The 15,766-nt window shown below is 39.2% G+C and overlaps 1 protein-coding gene across 1 annotated transcript in view; it reads left to right on the forward strand.

Moving 5' to 3' along the window:
- The window catches only part of MCM9 (minichromosome maintenance 9 homologous recombination repair factor), a 50,424-nt gene extending 36,625 nt beyond the window's left edge, over positions 1–13,799 (forward strand). The window contains exons 10-12 of the mRNA XM_061378340.1: positions 833–915; positions 5,770–5,915; positions 7,647–13,799. Coding sequence (XP_061234324.1) covers positions 833–915; positions 5,770–5,915; positions 7,647–9,207 — 1,790 coding nt within the window. The 3' untranslated portion in view covers positions 9,208–13,799. The remainder of the gene's footprint in view (positions 1–832; positions 916–5,769; positions 5,916–7,646) is intronic.
- Positions 13,800–15,766: the final 1,967 nt, after the last annotated feature.

A 15,766-nucleotide genomic window follows, 5' to 3' on the forward strand; every position in this document is an offset into this window, starting at 1 on the left:
GCCAAGTATTTGCTTCTCTCCTCAAATTGATAAAACATCAAAAATAGCATCTTTTTGTTTCCTAAAGAGTCAGTAATCAAGTCGGTATTTTGCAGTGGCTTAAGCATTCCAACTCCTGAGTTCAAATAGTATTTCAGTTACATGAACAAAAACAAAGGAAGCAGTAGGTCTGTGTCTTAACATTACTTTGTCTTACGAAATGGCATGTAAACTATTTTCAGGATGAATTGAAAAGAATGCACTGTATTTTCGTATAGCAATCATAAATGGTCTTTATGCTTTTATATGCCAGTCAGCAGTGTGGTGCTTCCTGCATCAGATACTTACATTTTGTTCTCCATTTGGAGGGAGAAATTATTTAAGGAACATTCCTGACTTTTAGGGATTCACATGCTATTTTGTGTTTCTTCCATTCTTATGTGTTCACATGATTGGGGCTTTTAGTAGCATTTAGTTCTTTCAAGGTATTATATAGATATCTATATATCTGCCTTTCTCTTACTGGTAAAGAACTGTGTTTCTACAGCCACTTAGGAGGAGAGCCTCATAGAGTAAATTCTTTGCATTATACCCATTTACAAAAATCTGTTTTGTTTTGCTGACTTAAGGAAGGAAGAAGAAATAAAATTATTGTAGGGAAGATCATTTTAATACAAAATATATAATATTTAATATAATATGAAATTTGTGACTCAGACCAGTTAGAGGAAGTCAGATTTTTTCTGACCTGTGATGAAAATGAGACTGATTTTTTTACTTTATCATGATGATATGTACCTATGTAGATAAAGGGGTTTTATATCACACTCTCTGTTTCATTTATTTTTGATAGCTCATGCCCGACTGATGTTTAGAGATACTGTGACTGTGGAAGATGCTGTAACTGTGGTATCAGTGATGGAATCTTCTATGCAGGTAAGGTTTCTTGCAGACATTGCCATTGCTGCAGTACCACATTTATATGATTCAGTTTATCATGTAGATATATGCCAGTCCTCTTTTTCGCTCATGGAAAGTAGGTCATCAGAGACCTTGACAAGTCATTTTTAGTCCATCTTGATTACTAAAATTCTTGTACCTTTCTTTTAATAGACTGCAGTCTAAACGAAGTTTTGGCATACTATTGACTTTAATTAATTTATGTTTTAAAGACCTTTAGAGGCAGAAATTGTGTCTATGTCACTGTGTTTAATAGCCTTTTATGGGCTTTTCTTCCATGATTTTATCTTGTCACTCATTAACTAGGTATGAGAGAATCAAATCATTTTTTGGAGTATGTTTCAAACAGTTGCCAGGATCATTTTAAAATATGCCAGTGGTGATACTAAAATTCAGAAATTTTATAAGACTATTTTACTCTGAGAAACCTTAAAATTCCAAAACTTTGGTTGTGCTGAAAGTTGTGCTTTCCAATTATCACATGGATTTGTGTAGCGTTTCTATGTAAAAAGGCATTGAAAAAATGTGGAAGGTTAGATTTTAGTTTAACATTATTAGGATGTTGAATGTAAAGAAAAAGCAACACATTAATAAAAGAAATGAAAATCGAGTGGACACTATTTTTAATGGAAATGCAGAAAATAATGCAGACACTGTTACTTCAGATAGAATATTTTTAAGGGAAATAAATCTTCATTCTTTGGAACTGAAAAAAAATAAAAATTACCTTGAGCAGATTATCCAAAGTTTTGGATGAGGTTTTCTAGTATGCCTGAAGTATTTGGGTTTGGCTCTGTCCAAGATGGTGTACTTCACTGCACAGATGACTGGTCTGATCCAAAATGGTATTTCCTATGTTTCTGTGTAGGTTGATACAAATATATTCAAGTTAAAACAATTTTATATAGCACCTGTTAGCTCAGTGGACCTGAAAGACCTTTGCAGGAGTAGATATGACAAAGTCACATGGCGGGTAGGCACTTGTGATCTCCCTTGCTCTTTCAATGAGAGTTGAGAGACTAATTGCAGCTCGTGCCACAGGTAATGTACTGCACCATACTGCAAATGGAATTTGTCTCAAAAATTCTACAGGGCCTGACCTTATTAAGTAGCAAAAGATTATTTCACTGTCTGCTGCAATTCATCTTGCACTGTTTTGAAGAGCTCAGCTTCTCAATGACAGCACTGCATCTAAGTTAAAGTAAGAAGCAGTGCTAATATATCCAGTTGAAACAGCAGAAGATATCACTTAAATGTTCATTAACTGTAATTAAAACTGTAATTAGCTACATGGGAATTTGGTGGGATGGTGGTTTCAAAGCAATGTGGTTTGGGATGTAAGAAGTCTGTTTCATAACTGATCAAAAAGTGGAATGTATGTATATGATAATTATGAATATGTATTGTCATCTGTGTCTCTCTCTACCTCATCAGCATGAATAAATGTAAAATAATTGGTTTAACTGTGGGTCACTTTTTCATATTTATGCAGCCCTGCCCTGAAGGGCTGCAGTTTGCATAACAAGCATCAATCTAATAAGAGTCAGTGAGAAATCTGCCTGAATTATGACTGCAGAAGACTACCTGGGAGTAGTTGTTATGCTTGTCATATTTGCTCCACTCTTCACTGTTCATGAGCAAGTAGACAAATGTGTTCATTTTTGCAAGAAATTTGAGATCTATTTGAGGCCAAGTTCTACTTTCCTCCTGGAAAGTGTAAACATATCACCGAAGCAGTTTCTTTTTCAAGGAAGTAATTTATTTGTTTTATTAAAAAAAAAAACACCAAAACAATAGAAGTAAGATGCAAAAGTTTATTTTCAGAAATTGATTCCTTCTCTAGAAAAAAAAAACCCACACCAAGAATTTATATCATAATAATTATTATTATTATAAGAATTTATTTATATATTATATATATCCTGTGTTTCTGATCTGATTGTCAGTCTGTAGAATGAGGTTGTAAATGGGGAAGTATCAATGCCATTCTTGAAGCACTGGCTGCTCAGCAAACCCTATCTTCAGCGTGTCTTTTCAACTTCTACAAAGTGTCATATTATATATGCCAATAGAAAATAAAAGTTCACAGTTCTCAGGTCAGGTATTTCTTTTGAGCCCCTTGGGAGGAAATACTACCACATTTTCATCACCAGCCTAGGTCATTGGAGGGTTTTGTTTCATCCTCTAATTCACTCTTATTTTTCTCTTTCCTAATTTGTCTTTGTGAGTATATCCTATTTTCCCCTGGCTTGATCTTTCATTTCCCTCATCTACTTTTTGTAGATATTGTCTCCCTCCTTCTCTTGGTCATGTTTTGATCCTTGTTTTATTCCCTTTCCAATCCCTCTCCTTTTACTCCCGTTTTACATTTTACTGGAACAAGTTGCCCAGAGAGGTGCTGGATGTGCTATCCACCATCTTAAAAATCTGAACATGCACGAGTCCATGGGACCTGATCAAATCCATCCACGAGTCCTGAAGGAGCTGGCAAATGAAGTTGCTAAGCACTGGCCATCATATTTGAAAAATCATGGCAGTCAGGTGAAGTTCCTGATGACTGGAAAAGGGGAAATATAACCCCCATTTTCAAGAAGGGAAAAATGGATGACCCAGGGAACTACAGACCAGTCAGTCTCACCTCTGTGCCTGGCAAAATCTTGGAGCAGATTCTCCTGGAAGGCATGCTAAGGCACATGAAAAACAACAAGGTGCTGGTGACAGCCAGCATGGCTTCACCAAGGGGAAATCCTGCCTGACCAATTTGGTGGCCTTCTACGATGGGGCTACAGAACTGATGGACAGGGGTAGAGCAATTGATGTCATCTACCTGGACTTGTGTAAAGCGTTCGACACTGTCCTGCATGACATCCTTGTCTCTAAATTGGAGAGACATCAATTTGATGAATGGACCACTCGGTGGATAAAGAACTGGCTGGGTGGCCACACACAAAGAGTTGTGCTCAATGGCTCAATGTCCAGCTGGAGACCAGTAACGAGTGGTGTCCCTCAGGGATCAGTGTTGGGACTGGTCTTGTCCAACACCTTCGTCGCTGACATGGACAGTGGGATTGAGTGCACCCTCAGCAAGTTTGCCAATGACACCAAGCTGTGTGGTTCGGTTGATACACTGGAGGGAAGGAATGCCATCCAGAGGGACCTTGACACGCTTGTGAGGTGGGCTGATGCCAACCTCGTGAAGTTTAACCATGACAAGTGCAAGGTCCTACACCTGGGTCAGAGCAATCCCAGGCACAGCTACAGGCTGCACAGAGAAGAGATTCAGAGCAGCCCTGTGGAGAAGGACTTGGGGGTGCTGGTCAATGAGAAAATGAACATGAGCCGACTTCAGTGTGTGCTCATAGCCCAGAAAGCCAACTGTATCCTGGGCTGCATCAAAAGGAGTGTGACCAGCAGGTCGAAGGAGGTGGTCCTGCCCCTCTACTCTGCTCTTGTGAGACCTCACCTGGAGTATTGTGTGCAGTTCTGGTGTCCTCAACATAAAAAGGACATGGAATTGTTGGAACAAGTCCAGAGGAGGGCCACGAGGATGATCAGGGGACTGGAGCACCTCCCGTATGAAGATAGGCTGAGAACACTGGGTCTGTTCAGCCTGGAGATGAGCAGGTTGCGTGGAGCAGCTTTCCAGTATCTGAAGGGGGCCTATAGGGGTGCTGGGAATGGACTCTTCATTAGGGACTGTAATAATAGAACAAATTCTAACGGGTTAAAACTTAAACAGAGGAAGTTTAGATTGGATATAAGGAAGAAATTCTTTCCTGTTAGGGTGGTGAGGCACTGGAATGGGTTGTCCAGGGATGTTGTGAATGCTTCATTCCTGGTGGTGTTCAAAGCCAGGTTGGACAGAGCCTTGGGTGAGGTAGTTTAGTGTGGGGTGTTTCTGCCCATGGCAGGGGGGTTGGAACTAGATGACCTTAAGGTCCTTTCCAACCCTAACTGTTCTGTGATTCTATTCTCTGATTATGTAGCAATTTCTGGTTCTAGAGACTCCACTGACTTTCACTGTTTCTCTCACGGCACTTGATACTCATGCTGTTCATTAGTTGTGTTGAGCCTTACGGATTAGACAGGAGTGGTAAAGGCTAGCCAGTATTGGCAAAATAGAGGGTTTGTGCTGTGGTTGTTTTTTCTTTTTTCCCAAAGAGCGATTATCTGCAATGGTATTCTAGATTATCTGTTGTGGAATAAATCATTTTGCGCAGATGCTGTGCTCAAAATACTTAATTTTCACAAGATACAGCAAATTTGTCCCAGATTCAAATCACTTGCTTTCTAGAGTTATTCCTGAACAGGTAGTTACCCTTAAAGAGCTATTCAGAAATATTTTTGCTGGTCAATTTACCCTGTGCTGACAAGCCCTAATACCCAGGTCTTTCAATTTAAATAATTAGACAAAGCTAATGGAAACTTTCAGCAGTCAGAACTTCTTCAGTTATAAAAGTTGCTCGTGGCAGAATTTTGATAAGGTATTTGGAAAACTGATTCAATGCTAATTTCCATTTTTAGTTCTGATGTTCTCAAGCCTTAGGTGGATTTTCCATTTTTTGTATTAATAAAAATAAACCAGTGCTTGTAAACTGCAGATTTGATAATATAATTAATAGCTTTATGTGTATGACTAGCTTTGCCTGTGTGAGCAGCCCTAACAGTGTGAATAAAGTTATTCAGTAAATACTTGATCATTTAAGCTTTAAAAAGTCCAGGGAACAATTTTGTGTGAAATGGTGTCTGCTGTTAAAATTTGGTGCTGATTTAGAAATATAGCTTCTTTTTATTTTTTTTTTTTTTTTTTAATCTTTTTTGGTGACATAGGGTGGTGCACTTCTTGGAGGCATCAATGCCTTACACACCTCATTCCCTGAAGATCCAATGGCTCAGTACCGTACACAATGTGAACTCATATTGGAGCGATTGGAGCTGCAAGGTCTTCTGCACAAAGAGCTACAAAGACTTGACAGGTATAATGTGCAAAGCAACAAAATAATAGCAAAGAATAATTGTTTGGCAATAGTATCTGGAGAGGGTCTAAAAGTAGATTCTGACATTGGGAAGGGACTTTTTCTTTAGAGGACATGGATAAGCAGGGAGAGTGTTTTAAAGTAGCACTCTGAGATCATTGCAGGATCATTTCTCCTTCTGGGTTGTGGAATTTATAAAGAATTTAATAATGTTTCAGTCAGTTTCCAACTCATATCTCAATTCTGTGCTTGGATAAATTTCAGTGGAGCTTCTTAGGGTCAAAATTCCAGATTCTGTAGCTGAGCAAATAATTTTATATAACCTTTTGTTACCTGCTTGATAAAATACAACAGATCTGCTTCATATTTTTTAAGCTGCCTTCTGTATTGAGCTGGTCAGACTGCTTCCCTTTCTGTTAATGGAAATTATTAGCCTGAATCAAAGTTCGCTTCTTTCAGTCTTTCCTTTCTATATGCTGGAAGTTTCACTGTCTGCTCCTTAATTTTCAGGTCACAGCAATAATCTTTAGAAAGTCTATTTGCTGTTATTAATAGGAAACTTTTAACATACTGAGGCTGAGAGGAAAACACTAGGATTGCGAAGGAAATAAAATACAAAAATACATCATTTGTTTCATGAAATGAGATTAGGCTCTAAATAAACTCATCCTTCTCATTATTAAAGGAAGAGAAAAGATGAATATTATCAAAGCTAATGCAAACAGCTGGGAAAGTACACTTTTTCTTTAAATATTTTTCAGACTTTCTTTGTAACTCATAAGAAGAACATTTTAAATAACCACAGAGGCAGTAAAAGCAGATCAAAGTGGGATATCTCCAACAGACAGACAAAAGCTGGTTTTAGTAAAAACAGAGGTGTTCATAAGAGTTCATAGACAGGTAGGATGGTATTGGGGATCATATAGCAGAGGAACTGTTTACAGTACATAGGAATCATTTCACCTACACTAATGCAGTCACTTTTGGAATGGAATGTGACTGTTCTTCTCTCATAGATAGAATCACTGGTTTGCAAGAAGTAAAACGCTATCTCCCTTGGAAATTATACGTTTAGGTACAATAGACAGAATATCAGCTATACTGAGATTGGAGAACCCTCATTCTAGCACCTCTTGTTTTGGAGGGCCCTGAGGACATTAATAGCCACAGACAGTGATAATTAAGTTATGTAGGTAATCTGTGATGTTTTTCCTCTTATTACGTGGAGGTTTTGATATGTTGAGTCCATAGTGATTATGAGAGAAAACCACCAGCAACCATAATTCCAAGTAATACCAAGGTTTTCCATTCTGATAACTCATTTAAGGCTTTGCTTTGCTCAGGATAAAATCTAATGAGGTTCTTGTTGTAGGTGTGCTTATAGAATGTGTAATCCCTAAGGGACTCTAGCAATGGCTGTAAGTAGGGCAAAGCTGTTAGTTTCTTTTTCTGTTTGTCTCCCAAGGAAATGAAGTTTATGTGGTCGTTTTCTCTGTCCACCTGCTTATCGTTTACTGGGGACACTAAATTCTGCTGCTTACTGTAGAAGGTGCTGAAAGATCACAGACTGCAACACCAACTTTTGGAGCTATATGTGAAACTTGCTAATACACTTCCATGGCCTACGTTATTTGTAGCTCTTCACCATTCATACATAACTAAACATCACTAATGCAATAAAGAAAAAGAAAGAAAAATAACTATTGCTTATTTTTTATTTTCAATCCATAGATTACAAAAGGAAAATCCATGCCACCTGCAGCCTGAACAGACAGGTTTCAATCCTATTACAGGATGCTTGAACAAGGACACATTTGGGCAGTCAAAGCAACTACCTCAGTCAGAACCTTCAAATCAACAAGAGAATAACTCCAAGCCAAAGCCTTCTTTGCCCGAAGACAACTGTGAAGGGAGTATACATCTAGATCCCTTGTGCAGCCCAGCATATGTTCATGATAAGAATGCAAACCACTTAATCAAACATAGTAAGAGAGATGGTGAAGGCAGCTTGGCGTGGTTTGACAGCTTGGAAGAGAGCAACACTGATGCTGAAGAAACTTTCAAGAAAAAGTCTCCGGTGCCCAAGATACCTCCAAATAATTTGACTTCAAAAGCCCTGTGTAAAACATCCTCTTCTGAAGAAAGGAGTGCTTCAATACCAAAAAAGGAAAATGGAATGAAAGAGTCACTAGCAACTGTGAATCTACATGCTCCTTTGGAACAAGACGAAGTTGCCAAGATAAGCAGGACAAGGACTGAAGAACACAACTCTTCTTCTTCAGAAGCAAATACTGAAGACCCAGCATCACCAAGTGCTAGTGTGCAGGATTCAGTTATTACACAACGGGTTTCAAAAAGCTGTCAGAGACTGCGCACTGAGAAATCACATGGATTCTTTACAAGTACACAGGACCCTGAGGCAAAGGCCATTCCTACAGTATTACCTGCATCTGGCCTTTCAGATTTTTCAAGTGATGCAGATTCTGTGCTACCGGAAGAAAAGAACAGTGTATGTGGAGGAGCAAAACCAGCAACAGTTTCCATGAGAAAGCGAAGTAAAGGTCAAACAGTGAAGGAAACAAATGTAGCAGGTTCCCATGAGCCAGAAATCCTTGACAGTGAAAGTCCTCCAGCCGCTAAACTAGCTAAATTTACTTTCAGAGCAAGAACAAAACTTAATCATTCTTCAGAGAAGAAAAATGAAGACTTTTCTCTTTTTCAGAGTGAAACTATTTTTAAGCCTGGAGAGCAGCTCCAGGGAGAGCAGCTGCTAGAGGAATGCTGCCCCCCTGAGAAATGTAATATGACATTAAGTCGCTTAGGGAAAGCCCGTGTGGAAAAACGATCAATTGATAATAAAGGGAGAGAAGAGCAACAGAATCAGGCCTTAGGGAAAGAGATCAGAGGAAATGCAACAGTACACTCTCATGTCAGGTTTGATGCTATGTCATCTCCACCCACTGAAAAGAAAAAGGAGGGAGAGGAGAAGCTGAGTGGCCCAAGCATGGGGAAGGTGTGCTCCAGCACATTAGCCAAGCTGTCAACATTCTCCTTTGCACCACATCCTGAGTCACAATTGGCAACCTCATCTACCATTAAGGGTGACACTAACAAAGAAAGACATAGCCACTTGCACATGAGTAATCCTAGCAGAAGGAAGAGTTTTGCATTGGAAAATGCTAGTAAAGCCAGTGTGGTCACACAGAAATCTCTCTTCTCAATAGCAGAACTGGATGATGCTACCTTAGATTTTGACTGGGATGAAGAGGTTAGGAAAGGCCCAAGCACGTAACATATATCCTCCAAATTACTTGGTGTGCAGTTCTCCTGAATCTCCATCCTTCTGTCAATTGTATCCATAATTTACAAAGTATTTAAAACCAATCATCCTGGACCTCTGTTGATAACAATGAACATACTTTCTTTAAATGCTTTATACTTTACATCAGACTGTGTATACCACAGGACTGATGTGTCTTTCAGTTCCCAAGACTGTGTATCAGTTGACTCCTTTGATTGACCTGATGTAACCGAAAAACTTATATGTTCATATACCTGGAGTATAGTGAATCTTGCAGAAAAGCAGGCTTAATTGACTGTTATCCTTTAGTTCCTGTAGCGGTTAGAGCTCTGCATGATTCAGATTGTCCTTCTGAATGACTGTGCCACTTTAGAAAAATGATGATGCTAAAGCTATGTCATTATATTTTGCTTTTGTATATATGCTATTTGTCTCAGTGTGGTTAACAATATCATGAGTTATCATCATGCTATGGTAAATATTTCTGTATTAGTGTCATTGTGACAATTTTGCTGTATCTCTGGTTACTGTGCTGGTTACAGTTGCCACTGCTGATGTTGAAGACATGGATCAAGAGCTTTTTGTTTCTGGAGTTTTTTTGTTTGGTTGGTTTTGGTAGGGTTTTGTTTGTTTGGGGATTTTTTTATTTTAAACACACTGGTTCAGATCTGTGTCTATATTCTGAGTCATTTTATCAAAACCCAACTCTGTAATAAACATACAGTTCTCCACTGCAGAGACACAAAATTCACGTGATTGAATGGGAGTCTTTAGTAACTTAACTTTCACACATATAAGCTACACTTCAAATCTAGCAGCATGGTGACGAGCTACCCTAGTATAGCTTGGCACTGACTCAGATCATTTTTACTTGACTATTTTAATTGTGATTAGAGTTCTGCTGTATCAGATACGTAGTTTCTCTTCTGTAGTATGCTGCATTCTATGTCATTCATTTGCTAATGGAAAATTAATTTGCTAATACATTACAGGTTTACAGAAAAGGTAAGCCTTACATTTCTTCCAGTGACTTGCCTGGTATGTTTCTTCTGTATTTCAGTCCTCCACAGAATATTGTTGTTATTACCTGCAAGGTAAACAGAGAATGAAGTGATTGCTTACAGCACAGTAAATCCTTTGAGAGGCTTGCTAGCACAATGAACATTTTATTTTCTTATGATTTGATTAAATTTGGAAGTAGGTCCATTGAAACCAGGTGAGTTGAAATACTGCAAGATTTCAGAGAATGAGGGAGTTTGAGGCCCAAGTACTTTGGTGTGATACAGTGAAATCATAACTAATTCTAGTAGTTGGCTTACTATGGAGAGTTTGGGAAAATGACAGAAACATTACTGTTCAGACTGATTGTGTGGTGGTTCCTCCACTGAAAACATGACATCAAAAGAAGTGGAATTTATCCACCTCTCTCTGAGAGCACAGAGACATCCCATTTTGTTCATTTCTCACAAAGATGTAAGTAAGGGTTGCAGTGACCTGCACTCATGATCTTACTCCTGTGAAAATCAGAAATTCTCTACAGGAAGCTGTATCTATGCTGAAACTGGTGAAAGGCCAAGAATCCTGCAGCTATTGAAATTTATTATGATCTTCAGACTTGAATTTTCACAGGCCAGAACAGTTTTCATCACCACTGGAGCTGCATCAGCCCCTTACATGGTGGTCTCATTTACAATCAAAAATCCTCCTCACTAGCTGTTTGGTTTGATGGATGTTACTAGCTGGCCAGTGCAAAGGCAGAACATAGCTTCTGGAGCCCCATAGTCCAGCATCGCAATTTTTTTTTTTTTTTTACCATGTAAAATGATACAAAAAAAAAAAAAAACAGTTGAGAAATTTCATCCACCTGTGCTGGAAATGTTTTATTTCTCACTTCCTTATGAGATCAGTAGCTAGGGTTCTCATCTAATGCAATTTGCTATGTAAAGTTATGGGACGAGATGCTCCCAAGAGCTGTGGGATCTTTTCCTTAATACTCTTTTGTGGGAGGTTGGTTGATTTTCTTCCCTCTACCCAGTGGAAATTAGAACTCTCTTGAAATCAGCAGAGTCAAGATGGCACAAAATTGGGGTGCGAGTCAAGCTCAAAATTTCCTTCATAGTCCCCATGCTTATGCTGTGTTTGAGAAGGTTCTGGTTTTGTTATATTCTGCTTGTTTCAAAGTTGTTGCCCTGTAATATCTGTGTGATAGCTGGGGAAACTACACAATGAAGTGGAGCAGCTGTATTGCAGAACAGCTGAAATGCCAGGTAATGCAGTCAGCTGTCCTCCTTACTAATGAAACCTCCAGTCTCATGAAGCAAGGAAATCCCCGGTTAGCACCAACTGAGAGAACTGGGTGCTCACAGTCCTGTGGTGTCCTTAAGTCTGTGTATAGATTGTTGCAGCTGAGTAAATAGAAGACAATTAAACCAAGTTTATTTTTTCATAGATAAAGTGTTTCCTCTGATCCAGCAGTAAAACTCAGCCTAGAATACTGAGGTACTGTATGTCCCACAGCTTTTCCAGTCATAAAATACTAATCACATTTGCGTTCCTGTTCAGCAGTGTGGCTGACAAAATACTGCTAGATCCCTAATTTTGTATTTAATTCATCTGGTTTGAGTTGAAATCTGCAGTTGAACTGTTCTTTTAAAGCACAGTCAGAGCTGTGGGCAAGCTGGCAACTTGCTGGAGACTAGATCTCTTAGGGTAGGCTCCCTGATGTGCCTTAGTGCCTGGTGGGCTCAACCAGCTCAGTATACTGCCAGACCTTTGGGATACATTCTTTCACTGCCTTAGAACAGTATGGCCAAGCAAGGTATATGTATATTGACCTACCTCAACTTAGAGGAGGCTAAATGTGTGAGCTATTTTACAGGCTTGCTGAAATGCCCCAACAGCAAGAAGAAAGTTGCAGCAGCTTCTGTTACAGCATGTCTAGAAAGGACCTTCAATGCTTAGCAAACAGAACCAGGAAGGATAAAGAAATACCATGGCATCAGAGCTCCTTGTTAACATGGGCAGATTAGCCCACTTAAACCAAGCTTTTCACTAGTAAGTGCAAACTTTGTACATTAAGTCTTTAACGCTCGCCATTTCAAGGCCTGATTTGCAGATATCCTGAGTACTTAACAGCTGCAACTTAAATCAATGAGACATGTAAGGTGCAGTGTTAATTATAATTTTGCTCTTCTGACTTAATTTGTCTCATATCCTTGGTTGTGAAATGGCCCCTTCAAGAAATGGTAGTGGGTGTTCTCACTTAAGGTACCCTGTGTTCTGGGGGTGGAGGAAACAAGAAAGGGATACAGTTTCAAACCTCTTCCTGCTGAGAACATCTGAGAACTAAAGACCTCCCACATGCTAGCACCTCTCTTTACTAAATTACAAGTCAATCTTGCACCCTTCAAAACAATACTTTTGAGTTCATCAGGACAAGTTTGATAATGCCAAGGAGACTTTTCCAGATCAGTGAAGGAGTTTTGTCTGCAGAGCTTTGCAGCCCTGGAAAGAGCATGGCTGGGTTGCTAACTGCCACTTCTATATGTTTTAGGTATCATTAACAGGAAAAAAGAAAAAAGCACTGTTGTCCTTTCAAATTGCCTGCAAAGAGGTCCTGGTGACCTAAGTGTGTTAGGTAAGCAACCAAAGAATAAATTTGGAAGAGCAGATACTGTTGAGATCTTTCTTTACCAGACCAGTTGAAATAATACTGTTGTGGTATTGGTATTGCTTCTGATTCATAGCATGAACTTAGAGCATTCAAGATAAATGGGAAGCACACAGTAATAAGAAAATTACACCTGCTGCTGATTCACTCTCTCCCTCACCATTGCCATTGCTACAGAACCCATTTATCAGTGCTTTGGCAGGAAACATTGCTAACTTCGTTTGCCTTTTAAACCAACTTCCCCCACAAATGGTCATATGGTTAAATGGCTTTGGAGCGCTAGAATAGCCTAATGATAGGAGGATTTAATCCATTCTGGCAGTGAGAGTCTTCTGGGCTAACCTACAGATTAATTTCCTCTGCCGATGATTTGTGCAGTCCAATGAGCAGTTAAGTCACTTCCTGCCAGCCTGCCTTCCTGGCCAGGCACAGAGCCATTATCTCCTTTAATACTTGCCTCTCTTGAGTTTATGATCTTATAAAATCCTGTCCAATGTGTCTTCTCAGAGTGACTATATGCAAATATGTATCAAGCTGATTATTACTGTTGAGTACACTATTTTGTTAAGCTGTGTTTTATCTTTATGAGTGTTGTTCATTAAAGGCAAATACAAATGTTGCTGTCTGAAAACCCGGTTGAACCAAACCTTGAAGCCACTGATTCTAGCAGCACGTTGATCATGTCCTTCTTTGTGAGCACAATGTTGTTAGCTATTCAGTGGCCAGACTCCACTGCCTTGATTGAAACCAAATTTTGTCAATTCAGCATGGGACAAGATCACAGTTTTGCTGTCACTGTCCCATGGTAGTGTTCTACTAGATGGCCCATGCAGACATGATGATGAGTCAAAGGGAGGTGGAAAGCAAGAAACCCAATGATTTAATTATATTTTTATATCATTTAATTATATTTTTCTGTGCTCACTGCCAGCTAGTCTTACTCCAGTTTATATGCTGCATTTCATTCTAAATAACTAGTAAGCAGGAAAAAAACCTCACCTAAATAGCTGAATTTACTTGTTGCTCCTATTATTCTCTTGACAGTAGTTTGTATGTCGTGATTCTTGTCAGACATGAAGATTAATGTGTTAAACATCATAGTGTGATGTGCACTAGGATTACAAACCCAAGTAAACTAAAGCCAAAGGCAAAGCCAATGTAAACTGAATTGAGACTTCTAATTAGTGGATGCCATGTGAACAGATCTCCCAGGTGAGGACACGTAACATCACATTCTAGAGGGAATGTATTTGTTGATGAGAAGATGAGGTAAACAGAGTATTAAGTGCTCTGTATTTCATGAGAATGAGGCAATAGCTTCATTAATAATGAATGCTAATTATGTCATCTCCCTTAGGTATTTGGTATGCCTTTGCTTATCAATACTTTCCTTCCTGTTAGACAGAAGAATGTTAATAGTTCCAAGGAATAACATTGTCCTTTTCTGAGTAAAGAGCACAGCTATTTTACAAAAAAAAACTGAAAAAATGTTTCTTATCAAGTCTGATTATTGTGAGCAAAAATGTGTAATTACAATTGCACCCATAAGAACTATAGGTACAATTGTATAACTGTATATACACCATAGTGTGTATATATGTAACAAATGCATATTGTGTAATCAAATACTATTGTACAAATAAAATGGATGATTGCAATGCAACTTAAGAAGAGATAGCTTTTGAAGCAATGTAGTCATGAGATAGTTACAATAAGGTTACATAAAAAGGCAAGGAAAGAAGTGTATGTGTCACCAAAGTCACCAATGGAAAGCTCATACAAGTAAAGCCTACATGACTGTGATCACTCACAAGGTGTCTGACATCTTCTGAAGAGCAGATACCATGTTCTAAATCCCCTTGATGCTTCTGTCAACATTATTATAATTCTCTACTCCCTGGCAACTGAAGGCAGGGGTGAAGAACAGTGGGAGCTGCAAGTTCCCAGATGTAGTAGTATTCCATGTTCAGCAGTATGCTTATATTGTTCATTTTCAGTGCCAAATACTAGGTGAGCACACCACATATTTCCCGAAATGTTGCTTGCCTTTGTTCTGAAGTTTTTTGCTTCTCCATTTAAGGCACCTACTTGCCACAAGGCATCGTTCATCTGTCAGAGCAAAACATCCCACAGAAGAGAAGTAACACCTGCAGACCTTCAGCGTGAGAGAGACAGCAATTTGAGCAGTTGCACCTGCAGTTGTGCTTCTAGCCCATAGCAGTAGTCTGGAAGCAATGATTAAGTTCAAGGAAGCATGCAGCTTCACTTGCACTCTGCACTACTATTGGACAGCAGCGTTACTCAATTTCCTGTTTCATGGAGATGTGGAGGTGTAAAAATATCCATCTTTGACAGCAAAGGTGTCTGTGCACTAGAACAATCCTTTTTTAAGAGGTCTTTCAGGTTACAGATTGATCTCAGAAACAGAAGGCTAACTGTTAGGAGAGAGCAGTACCCACTAACAGCTCTAAAATTCATCAGGGTGAGCATCCCATGGTGGACAGGAACCCAGAGTGGTAGGAGATGCCAGCTGACATAGTGACTCGCACATCAGCAGAAGCAATAAGTCATGTGCTCCAGCCCAGCCCATGGATTTGGACCCATCCTGTGCTGTCAAGCAAGCAGGTAGGGACAGATGTGTGCTGAGGACTATAGCAATGCAGCCTTGCTGCAGCTGGCACTGTTTTCTCACAAGTACTATACTTAGGCAAGCAGCCTTGGCTTTCATTTTGGCAACACCTAGAGCTAGTTATGGCCATGGGAAACTTCAGAACTATAAAACATGAGAGCTAAAAGTACATGAAAAGCTGAAAGAGTCTGCTTTTATATTTAGAGGTAGGATAATCCCCCCTCTCAACTACGGCAAGTTAACTTTTTTCT

This window comes from Neopsephotus bourkii, unplaced genomic scaffold (genome assembly GCF_033783945.1).
Source record: "Neopsephotus bourkii isolate Nb327-2 ecotype Australia unplaced genomic scaffold, CSIRO-AGI_Nbou_v1 NB_1765, whole genome shotgun sequence".
NCBI classification, from domain to species: domain Eukaryota; kingdom Metazoa; phylum Chordata; class Aves; order Psittaciformes; family Psittacidae; genus Neopsephotus; species Neopsephotus bourkii.